General features: G+C 40.5%; 1 protein-coding gene across 1 annotated transcript; it reads left to right on the top strand.

Annotated features, from left to right (window-relative positions):
* The first annotated feature begins 295 nt into the window (after positions 1-295).
* On the top strand, positions 296-25,933 carry LOC109399864 (sodium-independent sulfate anion transporter). The gene is made up of 4 exons (XM_019672353.3): positions 296-771; positions 19,285-19,940; positions 24,649-25,404; positions 25,464-25,933. Exons 1-4 carry the CDS (start codon positions 711-713, stop codon positions 25,821-25,823), a joined length of 1,833 nt encoding a protein of 610 aa, XP_019527898.2. The 5' UTR covers positions 296-710; the 3' UTR covers positions 25,824-25,933.
* The last annotated feature ends 168 nt before the right edge of the window (positions 25,934-26,101 follow it).

Raw genomic sequence — 26,101 nt, 5'->3', positions numbered from 1 at the left:
AACTTTTGCCCCACTTTACTCTATGAAGTTGGATGATAATTATGCCAAAGGCAATGGTAACAATTGTAAAACAATGTTTTACTGTATTTACCTTAAAATTAATAATTTTGAGAAATTAGTATCAACTGGGCGCAACCGCAATGTTCGATTTCTTCTAATTGAATTTGTTTTTTTTTTTTACAGTTTACAGTTTATCTCAATATGCATGATCCAACACAAAAAGTTTAAAAAAAATCCTTTATCTAAATAGTTTACTCTGGGTGTATCAATATCTAATACCTACCGGTATAGATAAGTTCTATCTAACGTTTTATTTCCATTCCGCCTTTCGCTTCGCCCCAACGGTTCAACCTTCTCATCCCGAGAAAATGTGGTGACGCAACAGGTAGCAGCAAACAACTAAGGGGAATCATGCCTGCTGTACGTAGTGACTACGTACCAACAGCTGTCTCGATCAACCACCCATCGCATCCCCCGCCTAAACAGTTGCAAGATTTGGTGGAGACGGCGCAGTTCGGTTCGAGCTTTCACACGAGGTTGACACTTGAGGCTCGTCATTCGCCACAAGTTTTGTTTTGCAGTATCAGTCCGACAATAGATACCTAGTGCAAGTTTCCACTAATCCAGTGATCCGTGATCCGGTCTTTCGGTGAGCAGGTGTCGAATTGGACATAAGCCACGCTGTACTTATCATTCGCAACAAGCTAAGCATGGCTAAGGAGGTCGTTATAACCGACCGTGAGCTATATCCGAGCCATCAGATTCCAGACGGTATGTATGCTTTGCTTATGTTGTAATTGTTTTCAGGTAGTAAAAGATAATCAAATTCCTGCATATCATGATTCAAATCTAATTTCCAGTGGAATTCTGAACGATTCAAATTAACTGGGACGCCATTATTGTGGTGGCAAACTTTCCGTATGGATGTTTATATTTAAATTCAGGGGGTTTACACTGCATCGTTTGCATTCACGTTTCTTGCATATACGTTTGAGTTTGTGATGCGTTGTGTTTGAAAACATTCCACTTGTGGGGAACACAGAAACACTAAGTGCGGCTTTTGGTATGGCATGGCGTAACAGTCACTGACGAAAGATAAAAGACTCATTCAATTTGAGGTTCAAACTCTGAAGGGCTCGTTCAAGTATAACGAAAGGTAAAATTATACTATTTAAGAGTTTCTTTGTGCTCTACTTAACAGATTTAGTATGAAAAATTTAAACATTTCGGATTAATCACACTGAGGTAGGCCCCCTCCCTCCACATACCGTATCAGGTATGTATAAGGTATCAGTAGGTCGGCTCCAGAGGCACGTTCTCTTCCATTTGGGAAATTTGTGCCATCGCCATGAACACGAGCCTATTCATCATTTACCTCACGGAGAAGGGAAGGAAAAAGGATAGGACATGGGAAAGGACAGGTAAGGGAATAGGATCGTCATACTCGCAAAAGCGTACCACAATGGGTTCACATAGCGTCCTGAAAAGGACACTGTAATAACGCATAAGCGTACCACAATGGGTTCAAATAGCGCCCTGAGAAGGGCACTGTGATAACGCATAAAGCGTAAAGAGATCCTATAGTTCTTTCCCACAGCGGGTCAAGAACAACAGAACATCCTGAAGATTCAGGTTTCTGAAGTCAGTTTCACTTAAGGCAGTGGTGCTCATCCTGCGGCCCTCCAAGCCTTAAGATGCGGCCCGCGGAGTACTTTAAGGCGAATCGAAATTTTTGAACGAATATTTGAAATAACTCGTTAAATTTATTAAAAAATCAATGCTGTTCAATTTTCACAGTGTTGAACACAAATTAAATGATAAATAAACAAAAAGAACAATTCGTTCTGGTAAGATTCGACATTGCAACTCCAAAATATTTCGGCGTTTCAACTAAGTCACGAAGCCAGCTTATAGTTATTTATAAGTGTTACGAATCAAATGAATCAAATAGAAACACAAAGCACGAAGTTTTTGACGAAATTCTCAACTTGGTTGCCAATATTGTTTAGTTTTCAAAGTTTGTTTAAATTTTTATTATCCAATTTGAATTGTCCAAACGAAACTCCTGAACGAACTTAAAGAAAAAAATCTCAGGCGAGATTCATAAAGCGTCTCCTGTGCCCTTTTGGAGAAACTTTTCGATACATTTTTGGAGAAACTCCAGGAGACATTATTGGAGAAAAATGTTAAGCAACTCTAAGCGAAAATATATGGAGAAACTCAAATCATGCTGGAGAAAATAAACCTGAAAAAAACTCAATGTGAAAGTTGTGGCGATACTGCATGGAAATTATAGCAGCATCTCCTAGAAAAATGTTCTGGTGCCACTCTAAAAGAAATTTCTTAAAAAACTTTAGAATAAATTCCTCGAGAAACAAAACGAGAATTTTCAGGAGTAACTACAAACAAGATTCCAGGACCAACTGCATCAAGACACAAAAGATGCTTAGAACGCCTGAGGAAAATTTGAACAATAAATTTGAAGCAACTTATGCAGCAACTTTAGAAGATAATGTTGAAAAAACTTCCGGAAACAATAGTTAAAAATCTAATTTTTGAATAAATTTAATGATAAAGTATTTCATCAACTCTAGAAGAGACTTATGGAAAGAATTTACTAAAATCTTCAAGCAACTCCTGGAAAATTTTCGGAAAAATCCGGAAGCTATTCCAGGAGAAATTCTTGGAAACGATTAATGAAGAATTCATGAAAAAACTTCAGGGCAGTTCCAAAGGCAAATCTAAATCTAAGAGGAGTTCTTGGAGGTGTTCCAAGAGAATTCTGGAAAAACTAAAAGAAACTTCAAGAAATTTCTCGAAAATCTTCTGGAAAAACTCCACAAGAAATTTCAGAAGAAAATCCAGCAAACCTTTTTGGAGCGATTCAAAAAAAAAAATTCTTGTAAAAGCTGCTTGACAAGTTCTTGAAGTGGCTTCAAGGTAATTCTAGGGGCAACTTCAAAATTGTTTGTTTGAATTTCAATTTGAAGCTCAAACATTTTTTTAGCCAAACTTCAAAACTCAGTTCAAAATTCGAAAAACCACGTAAAAAAAGTCTCACCATTTCTCGACGAATCATGCAAAAATAAAACAATGATTTTTTTTTTGTATGGAGTTTTCATTTACCGCGGCCGCGTAAAAAAAGACCTGACTGTATGAAGTTTGACCTTTACACAAGTTCTGAACAGTTCAGATTTTTAATAAATATGTTTGAGAAATGTTCTTTTTGTTGTTTTTGTGCATCGATGTTTTATGCGGCCCGCAGGTCGATCCAGAATTGCAAATTTGGCCCACGGTATGCTCCAGCCTGAGCACCACTGACTTAAGGAGTGTATCGTAAAGTAGTTGAAAATGTTTAGAATAGCTTCAAAAATAGTTTAATACAACTTTTAAGTAATTTTATTTTTAGAGATACTATATAAATCCTTGAAAAAAGAAATGGCTTTATGTTTTTCTAAAAATGTTCTTTTAACTGGGTTTTTAATCTAGATTATTAAACGCATGTTTTTAAATTTTTGCACACCTTCTTAAAAATTGAAATTACGAAAAAAGTTCGATAATGTTCGAAAATTGTTAACTTTTGTGAGCAAATTATAGCTTATTATAGCTCCAGAATCCTCATGATAAAGGCAAATTATTTTTTTCAAGAAAAAAATCCACTGCATTTAAGCGCAATTCTTAAATATGAAAAAAGGCCATTTTTGAGGAACACCTTTTTTCTATGTTCCTCCAAATCATGCTTACGCAAATAAAAAATACATATAATCCAAAAATCGCATTTTTTAAATAAGGTATGTTTTTTTCATTAATGAACGAGTAAGTTAGAGCAAAAAAATAGAGTTTTATAACTTTTTAAGATATGTATTAAAAGCAGAACTTCAAAATTTGACCGAAACATAGACGTTTATTGGAGTGGATCGTTGATTTTTTCATCGAAAATATGAATTTTGAAAGCCGCTGTTGAATGATATGTTATGTATACATAACTGTTAACAAGCATCAATATTTTCCTGATTTTTTATCGTACAAATTTTATTCGCTACTGATCTTTTAAATGTTGAAAAATCTTAACAAAATTGCATTTTGCGCAGATTTTTATTTTGTGAGGTGTATTCATTTAACCATATTTTCAATAATACTAAACATTTTCCAAATTTTTCCAAGCTGTTCTAACCTTAACTATATTGTGACGATTTCATAGAAGAACCGAAATGAAAAGACCAAACCAGCTTCAAGATAGAGCATCCTAAACATTTTCAACTACTTTCCGATACACTCCTTAATAAGTGTTTTCCGAGTACTCGGAAACGCAATTGCGCAAAAACTGGACAGTTACATATTAAATGATACGAAGTTCCATAATCGGATTCACAGCTATCACAGGCAAATGAATCAGCTTGCTGAATATTCGCCATGTGATAACTGAGTCGGCAGTGGCCAGTCAATGCTTTGACCAGCATGCTGCAATTCTGCTTTCACAGATTTGTTAGATACTTTGCCACCCCTAGAGATGGCTCAGTACAATACAATTTTGTTTGACGACATAACTTCAAACTATTCCAGTATTGTATGTGTTGAGTGGCAACTCTGGTGCCAATCTGAAGCTTTACCCAACACTTGGATATCGGAATAGCTGGCTCAGGGCCAATAATGAAGTCATGTGGTGCTCCAGTGCGATCTAACTCATCAGCCAATTCATTTCCAGCGATGGAAGAATGGCCAGGTACCCATACAAGGCGAACAGCGTTTGCTGAATTCAGCTCCTCGATTTGAGTTCGACAAGCGACAACTATCTTCGACCTGGAGTTGGCCGAAGCAAGTGCTTTAATAGCAACCTGGCTATCTGAACAGAAGTATATTACTTTGCCCATTACGTGCTGCTGAAGTGCTGATTGCACTCTGCACATAAGAGCAAAAATTTCGGCCTGAAAAACGGTGCAGTGTCTACCAAGTGAATAAGACTGATGCAGCCTTAGCTCACGAGAATAAACACCAGCACCTGCTCGACCTTCGAGAAGAGAGCCATCAGTGTAACATACGATGCCGTCTGAAATACTTCTTTCCAGATAACCAGATGGCCACTCTTCCCGGGGAGGGAATTTCGTGGAAAATGTCCTGTATGGAAAATTACAAGCAATTGTAAGATCACTTGGAGCAAGGACAACTTTGTCCCAATTCACCAAAAGCGGAAACAAAAAGGGGTGTGTTGAACTGCGGTTCACAGGAGTTTCCTCTAGTAAACCGAGTACCCATAGACGGTAAGTGCAAGAAAGTGCTTCTTGTTTGAGATGATTTTTTTCTTAGTCTTTTTTAACTCTATAATAAAGAAAAAAAAATCATCTCATTTCATTTCATTTGAGATGAATGTGTAGTGAAGCAACATCAAAGAGAACTTCGAGCGCTACCGTGGGAGTTGAAGAGAACTCTCCTGACATCGCCATTAAGCACATCCTTTGGAGATGGCCTAATTGTGATTGGACCGTTCTCACTTCACGCTTTTGCCACCACACAAGACCTCCATAAGCCAATATTGGACGAACAACAGTTGTGCAAATCCATTTGATATACTTGGGTTTAAGACCCCAAGTTGTACCAAAGGTTCGCCGGCATTGCCCGAAGGCCATACAAGCTTTCTTGATTCTGAACTCAACATTAGGTGTCCAGGAAAGCTTGGAATCAAGAATGACTCCAACGTACTTTACCTGTTCAGTCACATCGATTTCAGAATCAAAGAGACGCAAAGGTCGAACGCCATTACGGTTTCGCCTTTCCGTGAAAAGAACAATAGATGTTTTACTCGGATTAACCGAAAGGCCATATTGGCGACACCAACCCTCAACTACCTGAAGGGCGTTTTGCATCAGGTCGAAAAGGGTGCTGATGCACATACCAACTAACAATGTTAGGTAGTCGTCGGCAAAACCATAAGTAGGAAAACCGCTATTATTGAGTTGCCTCAATAGCGTATCTGCTACGAGATTCCACAAAAGCGGTGATAAGACTCCCCCTTGGGGGCATCCACAAACACTCAATTTCCTAATCCCTGCTAGACGCAATGTCGAGAAGAGATATCGGTTTTTGAGCATTTGGTGAATCCAATTGGAAATCATTGGAGATATACCATGACTCCGTGCGGCTTCCAATATGGCATCGAAAGGCACGTTGTCAAAGGCACCCTCGATATCTAAGAAAATACCCAAACAAGATTGCTTTTGAGCGAATGCTTTCTCGATATCGTAAACAACCTTGTGTAAAAGAGTCACAGTGGACTTACCAGATTGGTAGGCATGTTGGTTCACATGAAGAGGCACGTTGGCCAGATGAACATCACGGATGTGATGATCCACAATGCGTTCTAAGTATTTCAGAAGAAAAGAGGTCAAACTGATAGGTCTGAAACTCTTTGCTTCTTCATACGACGCACGACCCACTTTCGGAATAAACTTTACAGTAATATCCCGCCAGGATTTGGGAATATACCCTGTAGAAAAACTGCAAACAAGTAGTTGTTTCAAAACATGTTTGAAATGATCAAATCCCTTTTGAAGCAAAATAGGATAAATCCCATCTGCCCCAGGAGATTTGAAAGGAGCAATTAAACAGTTTTGCTTCGTGGTTAGTAATAATTGATTATTCACGAGTTGAAAAGTATGTACGTAACAAACTCAGCTTCCGTTTTGTCTGCAACAAAAAACCTTCGAGATCATGTCATTATCTGTTACCAATAGGGATAAAGAGTAACCGCCACACCTTCTTTGTTGCTTATTTGGTGCCTCTTTTGTTCGACGATTCGTTTCTCTGCTCTTTTGGCATTCGCCTCCACATCGCCTACAAAACTTGCTCCTGTCAGAGGGCCTTTGCAGACCCATGACCTTTGGCCTGGTTCCTGGCACCTGAAGCAAGCCTCCGGGGAGTCGTGTATGGTCAGTTGTCATAACCTTTTTTCAAGATCCCTTCCGGATTTTTCACGCCATTTGCCTTGGTATTCCTTTTTGAATTCCTTCTGGAGATTCTTCCGCATTCCCACCAGATTTGTTTCAAGGTTCAAACATGTCTTTCCGGGATTCTTCCTTGTGAATCTTCCAGTAGTCTGGAATTCCTATCGATTTCTTCTGATTTTTTTACGGGATCATACAGAGTTTCTCTATAGATTTTCTCACTATTGCTCCCAGAGTTTCTGTGGGTTTCTAGCAGGATTTATCCCGAGATCTCCATAAGAGTTTCTCTCAGGATATACCGCAGATTTTTTTGAGGGATCTCTACTAAAGCTCTTCCAAGAGTTTTAGGAGTTTTTCACTAATCCCGGAATTCCTTCCGGGATTTCTTCCGAAGTTTCCCCTATGATTTCTTCAAGAAATTTGCGATAGATTTTTTCTAGAGTTTCTCCTTGGATTTTTTTCTAGAGTTTCTCCTTGGATTTCTACAGGAATTTAGTGTTCGGTGGATCGAGTCGGTTCCGAATTTTTCGCTTCCCGTCGGCGCTAGTTCCCAATACACTTTTAGTTGATTATAAATATTTTCTTTCATTTTTTGCACTTACACAAAAGAGTGAAAAGTGTTAGTTCGGGCTCGCCGGTCGAGAAAAAAATCCGGGCGCCTACAAGTGAATCGCGTTCAGTGTATTTCTGTGTGGAATAGACTAAAGCTCCCTAGTGGAATGGAGACGCGCGATAGCATTTTCTTTTTGGCTAGTTTTTGCGTCGAAAAGTAGTCGGTTGCTAACGGCGGTTTGTGTATATTGATCCACTGTCAAATCATATCACCAACCATAGGTGACTCCCGGACTGACAATGTACCTTACCCTACTAACAAAAAGTCCTTCCTGAGACAAACGTGGAGATGCACCGATTCGCGGTCTTTATAACAACGTTTGTCTTTCTAACATTCCCTCCTATCCTCGATGACCGTAAGGACGTGGCCGGCGCCGTTATTGACCCTATTAAAGTTGAGAGCTCTCAAACTGTGTACATTGAGAATAGTAAGCTAGTCCCAAGCCCTATTCATTGGTTCCCTGTGCAATTTCGATTGCTCTGGTCAATCACGGATTAGCAACTACGAATTGTGCGGTCATCCATGCTCATGCTCATGCTCATGCTCAGTTTCTCCTTGGATTTCTACAGAAGCTACTGCTGGTATATTCCCCAAAGGTTATCGAGGGATTTCTTATGTTTCAGTTTCACCTAAGATTTCTCTCGAAGTTTCTCCCGGGATTTCTCTTAGAAGATTCCTTCCGGTATTGATAATGGGATGTCTCTCAGAGTTTTTTCAAAGAGTTTTTCTCGGAATGCCTCCTGGGATAACTTACGAGACTTCTTGTAAGATATTGCCGGAGAAATATCTGAAAGTATCCCGATCAAACTTTGTGAATAACTCAGCAAAGACTTATTGAAGAAATCTAGAGAAGAAATCGAAAGAAATCCTGAGAGAAACTGGGACATCTCGGAAAAAAGTTCCGGGACTAATCCCAGGAGGATATATAAAGTAAATTTAAGGATTAACTCTAAAAACCAGGAGGAATCCAGCGAGAAACTCTGCAAGTAAGTCCGACGGGTACATATTTTAGCAGAAACCCCCCTGGGAAAAACCTCAAAACGAGAAAAATCTCGGGAGGAATTATTTATGAAAGCAAATACGTAAAAACCTCTGGATGTACTTAGAAAATATGGATAAAGTCAGAAAAGAAAAACCTTTGACAATTTCAAGGAAAAACTCTGCGAGAAACTGGAAATGAATCATGGGTGGAATCAACATTACTACACCACCAGCACAGAGTACAAATATCCATGTTCTTATCAAAACTGTATTCCATTTACAATTGGAAATGTCAAAGCAATGACGTGCAATTAATCCAAAAGAACTACGAAAAAAAAGATTTTTGTATTAAATACAAAATATCTTAAAAGAATTCAGCAATTGGTGGAGTTTCCTAGATAATAAGTATTGCGCATTTTTCCTTAAAATGTTTACTTTAGTTCTGATAATATATTTGTATAGTTTTTGAGAAGTATAGAAATTTTATAAAATTTAGATTAATTTTTGAATTATAAACGTTGAACATCTTTAAAAAAAACCTAGAAAACTCAGTGAATTTTATTTTGTCTTATGAGTAGACACAAGTAGCAGTACCAATGCCGCCTATGTTCCTGCCGAGCCTTTTCGTAGCCAAACGACTGAGGTGGCCACCTGCAGCTCCCACTGTTGCTGCAATGCCATGACGAGCTGTTCTGCGTCTGTGACCTCACCTCAGCACTCTCGTCAAGGACCTCATCCACCAAACACTTGTAGGCGGCGCCTTTGCACTCTTTGTCGGGCTTGAGCTCAATGATCATTTTGCCTGTACGAGTACGTCTAATGCTGCGTATGTACGTCTGCTTCAAGATCCACGAGCTTGGCGTTGCTCCTCATCGCTTTTAGGAATTCCGCGTACATAGACTTGTCTGTCTCAATAATGATTACATCACTTTCTCGCGCTTAACGCATGGCCTCTTACTTTTTCTCGGCTTGGTGTTCCTGCGCTCCCGTGTTCCTGTACCTTCGACTTCCACTTTCTCTCCATTTTCCTGTCGGTTAGAGTTCAGGGGACGTCCTCCTGAATTTATCATGGTCCTGTTGTGAACCCTATTATAGTTACAGAATCCATCTAATAGTTAGGTAGTAGTGAGCTTGTAAATCTAAATAATTGTACACACACACATAATTTATTATGACCTTGACCACTTTCACCACACACTCTCCCTTATACAATCTTCTCATGCCCAGGTAACCACTAAGCGTTTGAATTAGCCGTGTATCAGCCCGTATTACGCATTTAAAATGCTTGCTGCCCTACATAAGCAGTTCGAATGCATAGCTGCCTTGAGTTGGCATAAGCTGTGCTGCTCAAAAGCTTTCGGCTGTTAATTAGCATTTCAACTGCTTGAAGTGGTTTCACTTGGGAGCATACAGAATGCTTTTCAAATGCTCTTTAAATGCTAGGAGCAAAAAGGTAGGGAGATATGTTACGCATTTGGCAACACATTTTGTCTCTCTCTTACAGAGCCTATGCTTCTGTTTACAAATTTGTGCATCTTATTTGTTTCTTCATTTTCCCCTACTCATCCAAAAGCACCAAAGAAAACATTACTGCAGCTGGATTGGATTGGGAACTTGTCCATAAAAAAATCACCAATTATTTATCATTTCGTCGGAAAATATGTGCCGAATAGGTGGATGCTTTGGTGGATCATAGGATTGTTTGAAAGAGGGAAGAAACAATCATATTCCACAGATATTTAAAAGAAGGGATCGTAATGCTCTACCACAATGAAATATATCAATGAAAACAAGTTTTGGATGTTGAATCTGAAGCTGTTATCGAATCATTCTTTATATTGGCGATTAAATCAACGCACGCCACCGGCACAGCTTCAGCATCGTGGATCAGGAGCTACAGAATCCGAAGCAGATATGATTGATCAATCTCCGGATCGTAAGTTCAAACCTACATCACTACAAAAATCAGCAAAAAAGTACCACCTAGCACCGGCTGGAATATGGAAGGACGATGAAGCGGGGAAGCAGGCTGAGAGAACGAGAATCAGACGTCAATCTATTTTTGTTTTTTTTTTTTTGCTCGACGAGACGTTACGCTTTTTTGACATTTCGTCACGACGTTCCTGAAGGGATAGCACTAAAACAGCCCGTTATTTTGCCAAAACCTGCTGTGAGGTAGCACTATAGGCGCATATACGGCTAATTAGCGCATTAGCGCATATACGGCGCATATACGCCTTGTCGTAAAGGCTACTATAATGCTGAAGGGATGCTATTTTAAATGCTTACTGGTTACTTGGGTGGTAAAACAATGCCTTTTGTTATGTCTACTATAAAAGACCATGCGTCCCCTTTGGTCGGTCTCTTTTGCCGATCGACCACGCTGTAAGTAAGTAGTGAACCAAGTGTTAATAAATAGTTAGAGAATAGAAGAAGTTCGGTGTTATTCTTTCCGCGTGACATTACAGGTCCTACTTAGGCTCCTTCATTAACTTACAATGTCTCATCAAAGCCTGCTTGAGGTCTTTACTGATACTAGACTTCGCGGACGCAAAGTCAATTAAGGACCCAGCTGCTGCGCAGCCACTCTCATTGCAGAGAGTCCATCTATATTCTGATTGATAGCCCTCATCAACCACACTCCGTCCATTGTCGGGATATAGCAATCACCGACTCCCACCGAGTTCAACCCTGAGCAGCGGGCGAGAGCGAAACACGCCACATCATCTGGCAACACCCTTTCGCTTGCCGCTACACACCAACACATGCAAGTCGGGCTCTCCACCGACGGTGCCAGCAGAGTGTGAATCATTCCAGTTTCAACCGTGTATCGAGTAGCATAATAAAGTATCTTTTACTTTCGTTTATAGTAAAACCGCGTTTAGTTATTCCGTAGTGAAAACCATTCCCACTGCCTTGCTTGTTCGCCAACAGGTTATGGTGCCCAGTGGATGATTGGAAAATCGGTCGCTCGTTTTCCAAAACGGTAGTGTTTTCGTAGGAAGATTTTTTCGGTGCGGTTTCGCGTTCCCGTTAGTGGCTGGTGACTTTGGTGCAGTGCAAAGAAAGGCAACAAAATGGCGGACTTGTCGAAGCTCTCGTTCGCGCGGCTGAATAATGAAAATTGGCAGTCGTGGAGTTTTCGAATGCGCATGTTGCTGATTCGTGAAGAACTGTGGAGTGTTATCAGCGATGGGAAGCCGGAAGACGCGGACGATGATGACTGGAAACGCGATGACCAACGAGCCATTGCGACGATTGGGCTCTGTTTGGAGGACTCTCAGTTCAGCATCATCAAGAAGAAGGAAAGTGCGAAAGAAGTGTGGGAATCATTGAAGACATACCACGAGAAACCGAATATGACGTCGCGAGTGTCCCTTTTGAAAAGGTTGTGTTCGATCAATTTAATCGAGGGTGGTGACATGGAAAAACACCTTGTCGTGCTTGACGAGCTGTTTGAGCGCCTCGATAATGTAGGGCAGAAGCTTGATGATACTCTTAAAGTGGCGATGATTTTGCGAAGTTTGCCTGACAGTTTTGACAACCTTGTGGTGGCCTTGGAAAGCCGCGCCGACGCGGACATTACGCTTGATTTCGTAAAGTCGAAATTACTGGATGCGTACCAGCGTCGCGTGGATCGTTCTGTCGACGGAGTGGGGCAAGAAAAAGCGATGAAGATGAATACAAAGCGTGACAAAGACAGAGTGTGTTTCTACTGTAAGGCTGTGACCATAGTGGCTAAGGTGAGATGCGATCGGATGCGATAAGTTATGAGATGAGAAGAGGGATGTTTGATAGGCCATAGTGCATGAGGTTTTCAATGAGGGTGCGCATGTTGTTTTAACATCCTTTTTCGGGTATTTCGTGCGCATCAACGACTCGCATGAATTGATCGATGAAGTCGCTTATATGTTGAAGCGCTTCTTTGGATGTGGGTAGTGAAATGATCGTTTCATCTATAAGAGCGGAAAGATAAAATGCACCCGCTTTTTGTTTTGCGCGAGCCGTTTTTTTTTTTGCTATAACATAGTCAGTTTTGATCCTGTTGCAATAGCAAAAACCGACCTGTTCAAAAAAAAAATCTGGTGTAACTGTACAAGATTGAGATTATTGAATTAATTATTTAAGAAAAGAATGTATAAAATGTAATTATATCCGCGTGAGCGATGTCTTTTGTATACACATATTTTTACTTTCTGTACTGGGCTATCTGAGTGTTGATTTCAATTTAAATCAATATGAGACTGTTATACTGATTTTCGGCATTAGAACATTTTGTAGACTACTTGATTGTGCTGGTCTCGGTAAAAAGTAATAAAAAATCGGTAGGTATGTATTATTTAAGGGTATAGGTTTTTTTATTACAAAATTTTCGGCGATATCTACGAGAAAAGATGTCTCTAATAAGTACACAAGCAATAAATTGAAATTCTTCAATAAATATGTGTAAAAGTTTTCATAAATCATGACATGTCTCTATCAATTTACAAATTGCAACCGTTATTGAAACATAACTGCGCCAAACACCGTATGCAACCAAATTCATTTGAAATTCGGAGAAAACGGATGTTGAACGGAGGAGTAAACAAAGATGGTGCATCCAATTTAAAAAATGTATACGTTTTTTTTGTTTCATTTTTGCATGATGTTCAATGAAATCATACTATTATTTCTCCATGTTTGAATAATATTCATAACATATTCATATTCTTACATATTCCTCGCACAAAAATATGTACAGTGTACATTACTAAGAGTGATTAGTTAAATGACTCGTTGTTGTCAGTATAAACATTTTTTTTACAAACCGTAGCAACAAAAGTTGTTTTAGCCCGTAATGCGTGAAACCCATAATGTTATACATCAACCATAACCATACATACCTTGTTGAATGTTATGAGAATGATTTTTAAAATTAGGAGAAATTAATTAATATTTATAATTTTGTATTCGGTGTTCTTTGGTTTTAAGCAGTATGATTTGGATGCATGGTCAATATTCGTGTTTATTTACTCTTTTCGTTAAGCGATCTAGTTTTGCCCGACAAAGAAAAAAGCAGAACCTTTTAATCAGAATCCTTTTAGCAATTAAGTTGAATGTCATAAAGCCTTAAACTTTCTAACTTGCACATGAATAACATGCCCTGAACAAACGACCATATCAAGCATTGATCACTTGATTTAAATCCCAAACAGAGAAAATAAAATGTTTTCTTATACCTACACATATAATAACAAAATTATGCTGTAAAAAAAACTTAAACAATTTGATGGAATACTATTTTATATGCAATGAAGTATGTTATTTTACATGGCGATCGATAGACAGTGTGATAAATTTTTATTACGACTGGATCGTCAAAATGCGAGTCATTTGAGAAAGATTTGAGTTATGTTTAAAAACAACAACATATAAAGCATTTTATATTACCTACTAGCATTCCCAACACATTCAATCCGCATTGCTCTACATACACAACGAGCGCAATCATAAAATCCATACCCGACAAGCGTTCTCTTGCTTTCTCTTGCGTTCACATGCGTCGAAGCAGCTCCATCGCATCTCCGCACTCATCGCAACTTATCTACTATGTGCGGTTCATGCGTTCTGCATATAGTTTCCACAGAGTGTGCTTCGACGCATATCCGATCTCTTATCTCTTTGCATCGCACCTTACCCACTATGCGCTCAACGTAAGAAACCGGGACACGTGAAGAAATTTTGTCGCAAGTTTTTGGCAACGCAACAGGGTGACAGTAGTGATTCGGACACGGCCGGCAAACAGCCGCCGCAAAAAGCGAAGCAGGTGCAAAAGTCGAGTGAACCGTTGTGTTTTGTCGCGGGGCAAGCTGTGAAAAACGAGTGGATTCTAGATAGCGGAGCCTCATGCCACATGAGTAGTGATAAGAGCTTTTTTACCTCGCTGATGGAGCGCGCCGGAGCGGACGTGGTGCTCGCTAACGGCAAGAAAACGAAAACGGCTGGCTGTGGTGAAGGACTGATTCGCGGTGTTGATAGTGACGGGAAACCGGTGGAAATCCGTATCACCGAGGTACTTTTCGTTCCGGGACTGGACGGTAATTTGCTTTCGGTTGGGAAAATGGCGAGTAAAGGCTTCGTAGTGCATTTCACGGAAGCGGGTTGCAATATTGTGAACAGTACGGGTTGCATTGTTGCCGTGGGTGATCGTAGTGGTGCGCTGTATAAACTGAAAACCGCGGAGCAGGCGATGCAGTCGGTCAGTGACTGTCATACGCAGATGTGCCGACATCTGTGGCACCGGCGCTTCGGTCACCGGGATGCGGATGCAGTGAACAAAGTGATTAAAGAAAAACTCGGAAGTGGTATTCGTGTTACGGACTGTGGAAGAGACGAGGTGTGCGAAACATGTCTCGAGGGAAAATTGGTCCGGAAGCCGTTCCCGAGTGTAGTGGACAGAAAAGCGAAGAAGATTTTGGACCTCATCCACACTGATTTGTGTGGGCCATTCAGCAACGTCACACCGAGTGGAAATCGTTACTTCCTGAGCCTGATCGACGACTACAGTCGGTTTGCGGTCATCTACTTGCTGAAAGAGAAGTCGGAGGCCAAGGAGAAAGTGAAGGATTTTGTCTACTTCTGCCAGAACTACTTTGGTAGGAAACCGAAGGTCATCAGAGCTGATGGAGGCGGTGAGTACGTAAATAAAGATCTCTCTAATTTCTATGCCAAGGAGGGCATTGTTGCTGAATTTACCACCGCGTATTCACCCCAGTCCAATGGGGTAGCCGAGCGTAAAAACAGGTCACTCCAGGAGATGGCCTCGTGTATGCTCCTAGATGCGGGGATGGAGAAAAAGTACTGGGGCGAAGCCATACGCACAGCAGCATTTCTGCAGAATAGGCTGCCGTCCCGCGTGATCGAAGGTACACCATACGAACGGTTCTATGGTAGGAAGCCGGAGTTGGATCGACTCCGTGTGTTTGGTAGCGACGCGTACGTCCGCATACCAGACGCTAAGCGGCGCAAGCTGGATCCCAGATCAAGGAAGCTGACTTTCGTGGGATACGCTGAGGACCGGAAGGGGTATCGGTTCCTGGATCGCGCCACGGATACGATCACTGTCAGTAGAGACGCAGCGTTCATCGAATGGAAGAATGGTTCGTCGCAGATAGAAATCACCCCTATTCGTCAGCACACTGTTCCAAATCGTGAGTCTCAGCGGAAGCAAGGAACGGCGGACGAGAAATCGGATGATGAGTATTCAGATGCTCATGCGAGCGGAGATTTCAACGGATTTGACGATGCAGCAGTTCAGGAGGAGAAAGTGAACGAACAATCAAGGAAGCAGTTGCCATTCCGGAAGACGCGAGGTGCGATGCCTACCAAGCTATCGGACTACGTGGTTGGTATTGCAATGTGTGCCGCAGAAGAGTCTACCATGTTGTGCAGCACTAAGGAGGAGCTGAAAGCTAGAAGGACCACCGAGGATCCAGATCTACAAGCCAAACCCAAGAAGGAGTTAACAAGGATGAAACCAGGACCCGTCAAGCAGAAGAAGCATACGTCAGCATTCAAGCGTAACAGATTCGTGAAGGATTTTTCTGACTGTGAGTCGGAGATTGAGGAGGAGTGTCGGGATATAGCAATCACCGACTCCCACCGAGTTCAACCCTGAGCAGCGGGCGAGAGCGAAACACGCCACATCATCTGGCAACACCCTTTCGCTTGCCGCTACACACCAACACATGCAAGTCGGGCTCTCCACCGACGGTGCCAGCCAGGGTTGCCATTATGCCAGATTTATCCGGCGCTGCCAGATTTTCAGATGGCAAAAAGACAAAAAGAGAAACCATCGATTTTGCCAGATTTTTTTTTTATTTTAAGCCAGATTATTTATCACCGCAACTCCTCCTTGGTTTTTGAAAAATTATCTTATCGATCTAGCAATTTTGTTTTTTTTTTTTTTATTTCTTTGTGACAACACAAAATTCGGCGTCTTTTATCTTAATCTGTTTGCCGAAATTTCGTTAATTTTCTTGCACATTGAAATAATCATCGATAATTATTGTCGGTTCTCGTTTTTCAGCTGAATAAGATTTAGAGCATATTTGTAATTATGTTATCTAAGTACAAAATTGCATTTGCTTGTTTGATACTTTTGAAGATTTATGAGTTACACAGCTTGTTTACTGTTTAGTTGGTTTGGTGAAAATTGTTGCTATACTCGTGAATAGTTCTTGTTCGACTTCGTATTATTGACTAAAACGACTGAGTCGACGAAGAGGGGAAACGGCAATGTATTTTTGCTTTGAATATTCAATGCAGAAATAGTCCAGTTAGCTCTGTTCTTTCTCAATAACTGTAAACATTTTGCACCGTGAACACAATACTAAAATTTAAGATAATTTTGAACTACTGATAATGATTTGTATCATACTACATATGAAATTGTTTTGAAGGCATTCCAATCTAATGAAACAAATATTATTTAACACTGCTTTATTATTCAAATCATAAATTCAGTAGGGTATCGCGCCACTTGGACGCTGGCTTCTATATTCGTCTGTTTGCCACTATAACTCAGTCAATTTTGAACCAATTGACTTGAAATGTTGTACACGGGTAGATACTATACCTATCTCACCACATTCCAAAAGCTGTGTCAATTGGTTCAAATTTGACAGAGTTATAGTGGAAAACAGACGAATATAGAAGCCACCGTCCAAGTAGCGCGATCCCCTACAAATTTGATCAAAGTTAAGGATTTTCTTAGCAACGTGTAGTGCCAGATTTTGCCAGATTTTTAATTACGGACTTGCCAGATAAGTTCAAAAATGTAGTGGCAACCCTGGTGCCAGCAGAGTGTGAATCATTCCAGTTTCAACCGTGTATCGAGTAGCATAATAAAGTATCTTTTCCTTTCGTTTATAGTAAAACCGCGTTTAGTTATTCCGTAGTGAAAACCATTCCCACTGCCTTGCTTGTTCGCCAACATCCATGACCTATCCCGACAAGCTAGCCGGGGAGGGAATGGGGCTTCCTACTCTGGCACTTCGTAGTTCGTGCACAGCTGCCTCTTGCTGTCTTCGCTCACTTAAAAAAGACCTATCCCACTTCTTCGAAGAAGGTAATCTCGCCACTACCGTGACCCTGACCGTGACTGCTAGTTTTCTGATTATTATTGGATGTGGTCATATGTATTTGAATCTCACGAGTTGCACGGGAAAAGAGATCCACCAGAACCCTGCAGGTGCAGTAAACTGCAATTAGGTAGCGGTCTCTCTTGCGGAGCCTTCAACATCGTTTTTTTTTCAAATATGGAATTAGGAAACGTGCTGATCAGATACTCAAGAGGTGGTTCCTCGAGTTATGTGGGGGTCGGCCCACTAAAAACTCATTCTCTCTCTTCCTTACCTTCGCGGTGCACCTGTTAGGGAGGACTTCGAAAAAGGGATACCGTAAACCGGGGTCAAATTGATCTCCGGGTCGAAATTGATCAGACGATATTCCGTTAGATAAAACATACTTGAAATAGTTTCCAAGCAAAAACCGTTTAGTATCGGTTCCCAACTGCACGATAATTGAAAGGAAATTATTTTAAAGATGCTATACCTAACCGAAAAACGTGTGATCAATTTCAACCCGAAGATCAATTTGACCCCGGTTTACGGTACCGTATATGAGTATCTCTATATATGAGTATTCTCTATAAATCTCTATCATCAGCTATCGCCTTGAGTTGTCCTCTCTTCCCTGTACCATTGGGTCCTGGCTAGTACTCTAGACTACCCGTTGGACCCAAGCTCCCGGATGGGGAAGGGGGGCCAACTCATTCGCTGTAGGTCGGCCCGCCATTTGTAGTTCAAGTACGATTCGGGCAACCGTGGAAGTAATGCCTGGTTTACATTGTTCAACTGAAACGAGCATTTCACTTGCTAACTTGTCAAAGATGTTCAATCCAATGGAATGATGTGTTTAGACTGAGCAAATGACTTGAGCGTTCACTTGAATGCTCTTGAATGCATTTCAGTTGAAGCAAGTGTTTACATTGTTCAACTCGTGCGGAGCGTAAGCAAACTGAATTGAATTCATCTCACTGACATATGACTTGAATTCAGCTCAAATGAATCGCGGGTTTAGACGGGGCAAGTGAGACGATTTCGTTTGGCTTGAACGAAAAAGTTCAACATGTTCAACTTTCGTTCAAGTCAAGTGAGTTGCTCATGTGAGATGAATGGTGCTGTTTACACGTTCAATTCGCATTCAATTAGGCATTTTCCATTGACTTGAATTAAGTGACTTGCACTGTCTAAACCAGGCATAACGGAATCCCACTTGTCCGCCCACGTACACATCCTTTCGACATTATTGTCTGGAGTGATATCTCTCTATGAAAGGTATATTTAATGCGACGAATCGGGCGCAACAGCCGGGATAGATTGTTTCGAAATCCGGTCAATTTGTGTGCGTTAAAAAATAACCGCTAGTCAGCTGAACCGAGCACGACAGGATTCTTCAAGAAAGTGATGTTACGATAGATGGGGATACCGTCAAGGTAGTGGTCTCCAAATCAAATAAAAATGAAATGTATTGTTATGGCATAATTTTCACCCAAATATGTTTTGGGAAATGAAAAAAATGTTAATAATAAATTTGGAGAAGTTAATTTTTTGAGGAAATAAAAGGTTAAGAGCAATTTGGTACTATTCAAAAAAATATATTATGAGCTCGTTCTCTACTCATCTCACGTATTTCCGTATCTATCCACAGACTCCGACTTGGACTACCGGGAGCAGTTCCCAGATCTTCGGCCCCTATTGCAGCGGCAGTTGCGTGGCATCTGGACCCGAGAGAACGCCCTCCGCCGTTTTCCATTTCTCGTATGGGGTCCGCAGTACAATCTGAAGAAGTTTCTCTCCGATGCCATCGCAGGTATAACGGTCGGGTTGACTTCGATTCCGCAGAGCATAGCTTACGCCGTGGTGGCAAACCTGGAACCCCAGTACGGTTTGTACTCGAACTTCATGGGATCGTTCGTGTACGCGTTTTTCGGCAGTGTAAAGGAAATCACAATTGCTCCCACGGCCATTATGGCACTCATGGTACAGCACATTGTCCTAGAGCTGGGACCGGCCGGGGCGATTCTCGCCTCGTTCCTTTCCGGGTGCATAACACTGCTCTTAGGTTTGCTGAACTTTGGCTTCGTGGTTCAATTCATATCGATGCCGGTCATTACCGGCTTCATTACGGCGGCGGCGCTCACAATCATCAGCAGTCAGATGAAGTCTCTGATGGGAATCTCTAGTCCCGGGAAGTCTAGCGGATTCATAGACTCATGGACGAACGTGGTGGAAAACGCTGGGCAGACGAGGCTATGGGATGCGTTGTTGGGATTTATTTCGTTGACAATTCTGGTATTCCTTACGGTGAGTAAGATGTGCTCAATTGAACCTGAATTTCCTTTTAAATCTAACCTAAATCTGTTTGTGTTTACTAATGTGTATCGCGAATAGAATGAAGTGCACGTAATGGTCTAGCTGTGACGCGAATAGCTTTTTAACGCGTAAGATCATACAGTTTATTGTCTAAAGACTGTGATCCATGCAAGGAGAGTTGCTGTGAAGTTGTTATTGGTGCTATCCATATGATTGCTATGCAATTGGTTCCAAAAACTTGGTTTTAATTACACCTAAAACCGAGTAGTAGCCGTGACAATTGACGCCATTCGTACTGAGTTCTAACGTGAGACGTGAGCAAAATGGAATCGTGTGAGTTTGGCTCTCAACTCGAAATGGGGATCAGTGATCTGGCCTACATGCTTAATTCTCAACTAAGTGGATATCAGCGGAGCACAAGAGATGACATCGCATCCATGGAGTCAAGCTTGATACTAAAAATCAGATCGTACTGCTCAGATCTGGCTGCTGATGTACACAGACTTAGAAGTGAAAGTACACATACTACAAATGCATTGCAAGCAGCTATCGGTGACATCGAAAGATGTATTCGTAGCAGTGTGGACAGATTGCAACGTCAGAACAATCTCATAGTTACTCTCGATACTCTCGGCTATACGAAGTGCGATGTACACCCTAAAACGAAAGTACACAGCGAATGAGTAACTTGCGAAAAGACAAAGGATTTTTCACTCATATTTGCGTGCGACTGGATCAGCACAAAAAATGTGCTGATCCGGGTTTACACAAATTTGCGTGAATTTTCACACAAGTTTGCATGAAATCTTTTGTCTTTTCGATCGCTGCGTGAAAGTTACTCCTTGCTCTGTGTACATCGATCTTTCCGTGTACCATTGGCAACACTAAAACGATTACCAAGGAGAGCTGGTCGAAGTGGATCCTCTGCAATCATCTTGAGTTTCGCTTTGAACTCACAGAGGAACGAGTTTTTCTCCCGTTACCTACGAACGTGTACGCTTTCACTGAGGAGCATCGGGTTTTTGTCATATAAACGGATTTATGTCAACGAGGACCTTGGACCCAGCGAGAGGAAACTACGAATGAGAGCGCTGAGAATGAAGAGAAACGGAGACCTTCACAGTGTATCTACTCGGCAAGGCTTTGTTTACATAAAGCTACGTCATCACACAATGGGATTGCTGTAACGTCCAACGACATGCTGGACCAACTTTTGAAAAATAAACTACCCTTTCCTTAAAAGCTACTACTAATCCTTCCAATCCGTCCCTAATTTTTTCCTGTGTATCCTTCCTGAAAGTCATCAACAACATTACCTTTTCCAAAATAAAAGCTCTTATCCTTCCAATCCCATCATTGATTCCCATGAATCCCCTCCTGAAAGTTAAACGTCAACACTAGTATTTACTGGTGGGGACCTTGCTGTTGGTTGCTGCTGTTGGGACTGTGCATGCTGCTGCTGTTGCTGTTAATGTAATGTGTGAAGAAGGCTGAAACAACTACCGTGCTACATTTTTATAAGCTGTTACTTGGGATATGGTGCCTATATGTTGCCGCATTGATCTTTAAAAATCTGCTTTATTTTTTCGCGTCATTGATGTAGTTATGATGAGAGATGTTATGTTTAAGTGTGGTGGGATAGTGCTCTTTTTATGTTTCTTTCGACAATCTGCCTCTCAACAAATAGATAATGGCTAGCAATTCTAATCAAAACACCTCTGCGAATTTGTGTTTACCAGGAGTGGTCATGAAATCAGCTCTAATACCTGGAAAAATTTCTTTGTCCTGTTTCAACAGTCAGAGCTTATGTGCTAGAAAGTTGACGAAGCTAGATGAGTTGCGTGATATTTTATCTGTGTCTAATGTTGATGTCATGTGCATTAGTGAAACATGGCTAAGCGAGAAAATTAGTGATAGCGTTTTATGTGTACATGGGTACCAAATAATTCGACATGACAGAGTAGGTCGAATCGGAGGTGGAATTGCAGTGCTAATTAAAAACGAACTTAAGTTCAAAGTTTTGCGAGTTTCAGAAAGCGAATCAGGGGGAATCGACACTGAGTTTATCCTCTTTGATATTACGGTTAATGATTGCAATTTACTTGTAGGTGCTTTTTACAATCCACCTGACAATGACTGCTCTTGTTTATTAGATTTACTAATGCGTGAATATGGAACAATGTATGGAAACATATATTTATTGGGAGATTTTAACACGAATCTCTTAAATGTTAATTCGGCTAAAACTAGAAGATTTGTCAGTGTTCTGGAGACGCATGGCTTAGTTAGTATTGGTACTGAGCCAACTTTTTTCTACGAAAATGGTCAATCACAGCTGGATTTGATGATAACTAATGACCAATCTAACGTGCTTCGTTTCAGCCAAGTGGAAACACCTGTGTTTTCCAATCATGATGTTATATTCGCATCGTTAAATTTTACAAAAACTCCGGCTAGTGGTACCTATCAATATCGGAACTACAATCAAATAAATGCTAATCTTTTAAATGAAGCGTTTCACAGGATTGATTGGTCAAACTTCTATCAGATTGATGATCCAGATATATTAACTGATTTTTTTAATACAGCAATAGTTGGTTTACATGATTCTTTTGTTCCCTTGAAGACAGCTCGATCTAGACGGACGGGTAATCCGTGGTTTAACAGTACAATTGCCAAAGCTATGGTGGATCGAGACATAGCTTTTAAACAATGGAAAGCGACTAAAAATACTGAACATTTTAACCTATACAAAAGATTGAGGAATAGAGTTAATCTACTCATCCGAACAACAAAAGAAAATTACTATTCTGAATACTTCAGCCCACAATTATCACAAAAAGACTTATGGAAACGACTCAAATCTTCAGGTGTTAATGCATCATCAGAACGTCAAACCATCACGGCAACACCAAATGAAATTAATGAATCTTTCTTAAGAAATTATAAGGATAATACGACTAGTTGTGGTTCACAAACAAATTTTCAATGGAATTCTTTCAATTTTCGAATTGTAGATGAAGCTGAAGTCATAAATGTTCTGTTTGAGTTAAAATCTAACGCTGTTGGGCTTGATGAAATACCTCTTAAATTTCTAAAGATTATTTTGCCACTTATCATCAGTCCGATCTGCTACTTTTTTAATCGTATAATTATTTCAGGTAAGTTCCCAAGAGCATGGAAAATGGCAAAAATTATTCCGGTGCAGAAAAAAACTAGAAACGATTCACTCGAAAACTTACGGCCTATAAGTATTTTACCTAGTTTATCCAAAGTATTTGAGAAAATTTTGAAAAAGCAAATTTGCAATTACATTACCGACAACAATCTTTTAACTCCGTTTCAATCTGGATATAGACCCAACCATAGTACAAAAACAGTTATGCTAAAAATTTTAGATGATATTGGATTTATTCTTGATCAAGGTAATTCAGCTGTCCTTTTGCTTCTTGATTTTTCGAAGGCGTTTGATAGAATATCGCACAGTGTGTTATGTAGAAAGTTGCTGAACAATTTTGGCTTCTCGAGTGACTCTGTGTCATTGATTAAATCATATCTCCAAGGGCGTGTTCAAACTGTGTACAACAACGGAGAATATTCAAACTTTTTACCTATAATATCTGGTGTTCCGCAAGGATCAATTTTAGGACCCATCCTTTTTTCTTTGTACGTTAATGATCTTCCTAATGTCCTTGAATACTGTAAAATTCAAATATTTGCTGATGATGTACAGCTGTATATAGAATGTATTCTCGGAGACGCTGATAATGTTTCTACGAAAATCAACGCTGATTTGAAAAGGGTGTTTAGCTGGGCAGTGGAAAATAACCTAGCCCTAAATGTCAACAAAACTCATATCTTCATAACTCATAAAGTTCATATCCAATAGAAATGATACCCTCAGACCTACGATTATGATCGATGGCAATCGAATAAGCTATGTTAATTCTGCCACTAGCTTGGGCTATGTTATCCAATCAAACTTGGAATGGGACAAATTTGTGTTGCAACAATGTGGGAAAATTTATGGAAAACTTCGTTCGTTACAGCTTACTGCTTCTCTGTTGCCTACGAACACTAAGATTAAGTTGTTCAAAACTCTTGTTTTACCGTATTTTATCGCGTGTGATTTTTTGTTAATGCAGGTCTCAGCAGATACTCTAAATCGCGTGAGAGTTGCTTTAAACGCTTGTGTTAGATATGTTTTTAAACTTTCACGTTTTAGTCATGTTTCACATCTTCAACCACAACTGTTAGGTTGTTCATTCGAGAACTTCTGTAAACTGCGTTGCTGTCAACTAGTTTTTAAACTTGCTAGCACAAAGAAGCCTGAATATTTATATACAAAATTAAATTGTTTACGTAGCGCAAGGTCGAAAAAATTCGCGATACCAAGACATCATACCACTAAATTCGGCAATAGCTTTTTCGTAAGGGGTGTTTCAACTTGGAATTCTTTGCCTAATGATTTGACGCTAATCAATACGGGGGCAGTTTTTAGAAAGAAATGTATAGAGCACTTGGGTTAAAATAGTAATTTAAAATGAAGTTCACTGTTTAAAATAAGACAATAATGAGCGGCACTTCTTCTATCGATGAATTCATTGTAACATTTAAAAAGACAATATGTCTTAAGTTACTTATTAATAAAGGATATAAATAAATAAATAAATAAATAATTTATCGTTTCTCCATGTAGCTCATCAAAGGCCGTGGTTCTGGTAGATGGCGAACTGCCTCAAAGTATATCTGCCTACTTCGTAATGCCTTGATAGTCATCAGCGGAGGAACACTTGCATACGCTTTCGCTTCCAACTACAAATATCCATTCCGGTTAACGGGTGAGGTTGCTTCAGGATTTCCTCCGCTTGAACCACCTCCATTCTCTACCACATTCAACGGTGCATTCTACGACTTTCCTCAAATGCTTCGAATCCTCGGATCATCTGTGATCACCATCCCGTTGATTTCCATCCTGGAAGTGGTTTCCATTGGAAAGGCTTTTTCCAAAGGCAACCCGGTAGATGCCACGCAGGAAATGATCGCATTGGGATTGTGTAATGTCGCCGGATCGTTCACGGCGTCCATTCCAACTACGGCCTCATTCGCACGAACGGCGATCAACAGCAGTTCAGGTGTTAAGACTCCATTCGGAGGAATGTTTACGGGAGTTCTAGTCCTTGCAGCCTTAGGATTGCTAACGGAATACTTCTATTTCATACCGAAAGCAACACTGGCAGCGGTGATCATCGCAGCAATGATATTCATGATCGAGTATCGCGCAGTTGCCGAGATGTGGAGGATCAAGCGAATTGACATAATACCGTTTCTGGTAACGGTGATCGCTTGCCTATTCATGGGACTGGAGTACGGTATTCTGATTGGAATTAGCGTCAACTTGTGCTTCCTGCTGTACCTGATATCGAGACCGAGGATCGAGCATCGAGCTGTTATGGTAAGTGGAAGTTTGACAAACCCTGTTCTCAATTGTTTCATTATTAAGTCATCTTGTAGATCAACCACACAAACACGCTGGTGCTACGGCCAACGAATGACCTAGCATTCTCGTCAGCGGAATATTTCCGCGAAAAGATTCTAAACATGGCTACTAAACAGGTAGCCGATTTGGTGGTGATCGATGGAGAGATGATCAAGTACATTGATTCAACGGTGGTGAAGAATCTATCCAGTACGGTGAACGAATTGAGGTTACAGGGTCGCCAGGTTCTGCTGTGGAGGTGGAATCGAGAGGTTCAGTGTTCGCTGTATCGGTACAAAAAGGACCAATTCTTACCCTTGTTCAGATCCGAAGAGAATGTAGAACACGTGATCATGCGATGGAGAGAGTCCAATGTTAATGAAGGATGTGTATGAGTTAAAAAAAAACTGTGATATTATTGAAGTTATAGAATCGGTAGCGCTATTAACTTTAGGAAATACATTGCACAAATCTCGACGATATGAAATAAAATACTCTAATATTATCAATTGATTTACTTTTCTTCGAAAAAAAACCTTTATCTGACAGAGAGGTCAGTCAGTAAAAGTCTTTCACTTACTGAGCCAAGAGCATAGTGCAACAATACCTACATGCTATATTTGTAGTCGTAAAATGTATAGGAACGTAAAATGTGTACGTTGGACAAGACACT

The sequence above is a fragment of the Aedes albopictus genome, chromosome 1 (genome assembly GCF_035046485.1).
Source record: "Aedes albopictus strain Foshan chromosome 1, AalbF5, whole genome shotgun sequence".
Classification (NCBI taxonomy): Eukaryota; Metazoa; Arthropoda; class Insecta; order Diptera; family Culicidae; genus Aedes; species Aedes albopictus.
Note: the sequence above shows the minus strand (reverse complement) of the source record. Positions and strands in the feature narration are given on the sequence as shown.

What these genes read in the sequence shown, in the direction of transcription:
- LOC109399864 (XM_019672353.3), top strand. Translation starts at nt 711, where the DNA reads ATGGCTAAGGAGGTCGTTATAACCGACCGTGAGCTATATCCGAGCCAT. An exon ending in GAGCCATCAGATTCCAGACG is followed by an intron (nt 772 to 19,284) that starts GTATGTATGCTT and finishes ATCTATCCACAG; the next exon opens with ACTCCGACTTGGACTACCGG. An exon ending in TCGAGCATCGAGCTGTTATG is followed by an intron (nt 25,405 to 25,463) that starts GTAAGTGGAAGT and finishes GTCATCTTGTAG; the next exon opens with ATCAACCACACAAACACGCT.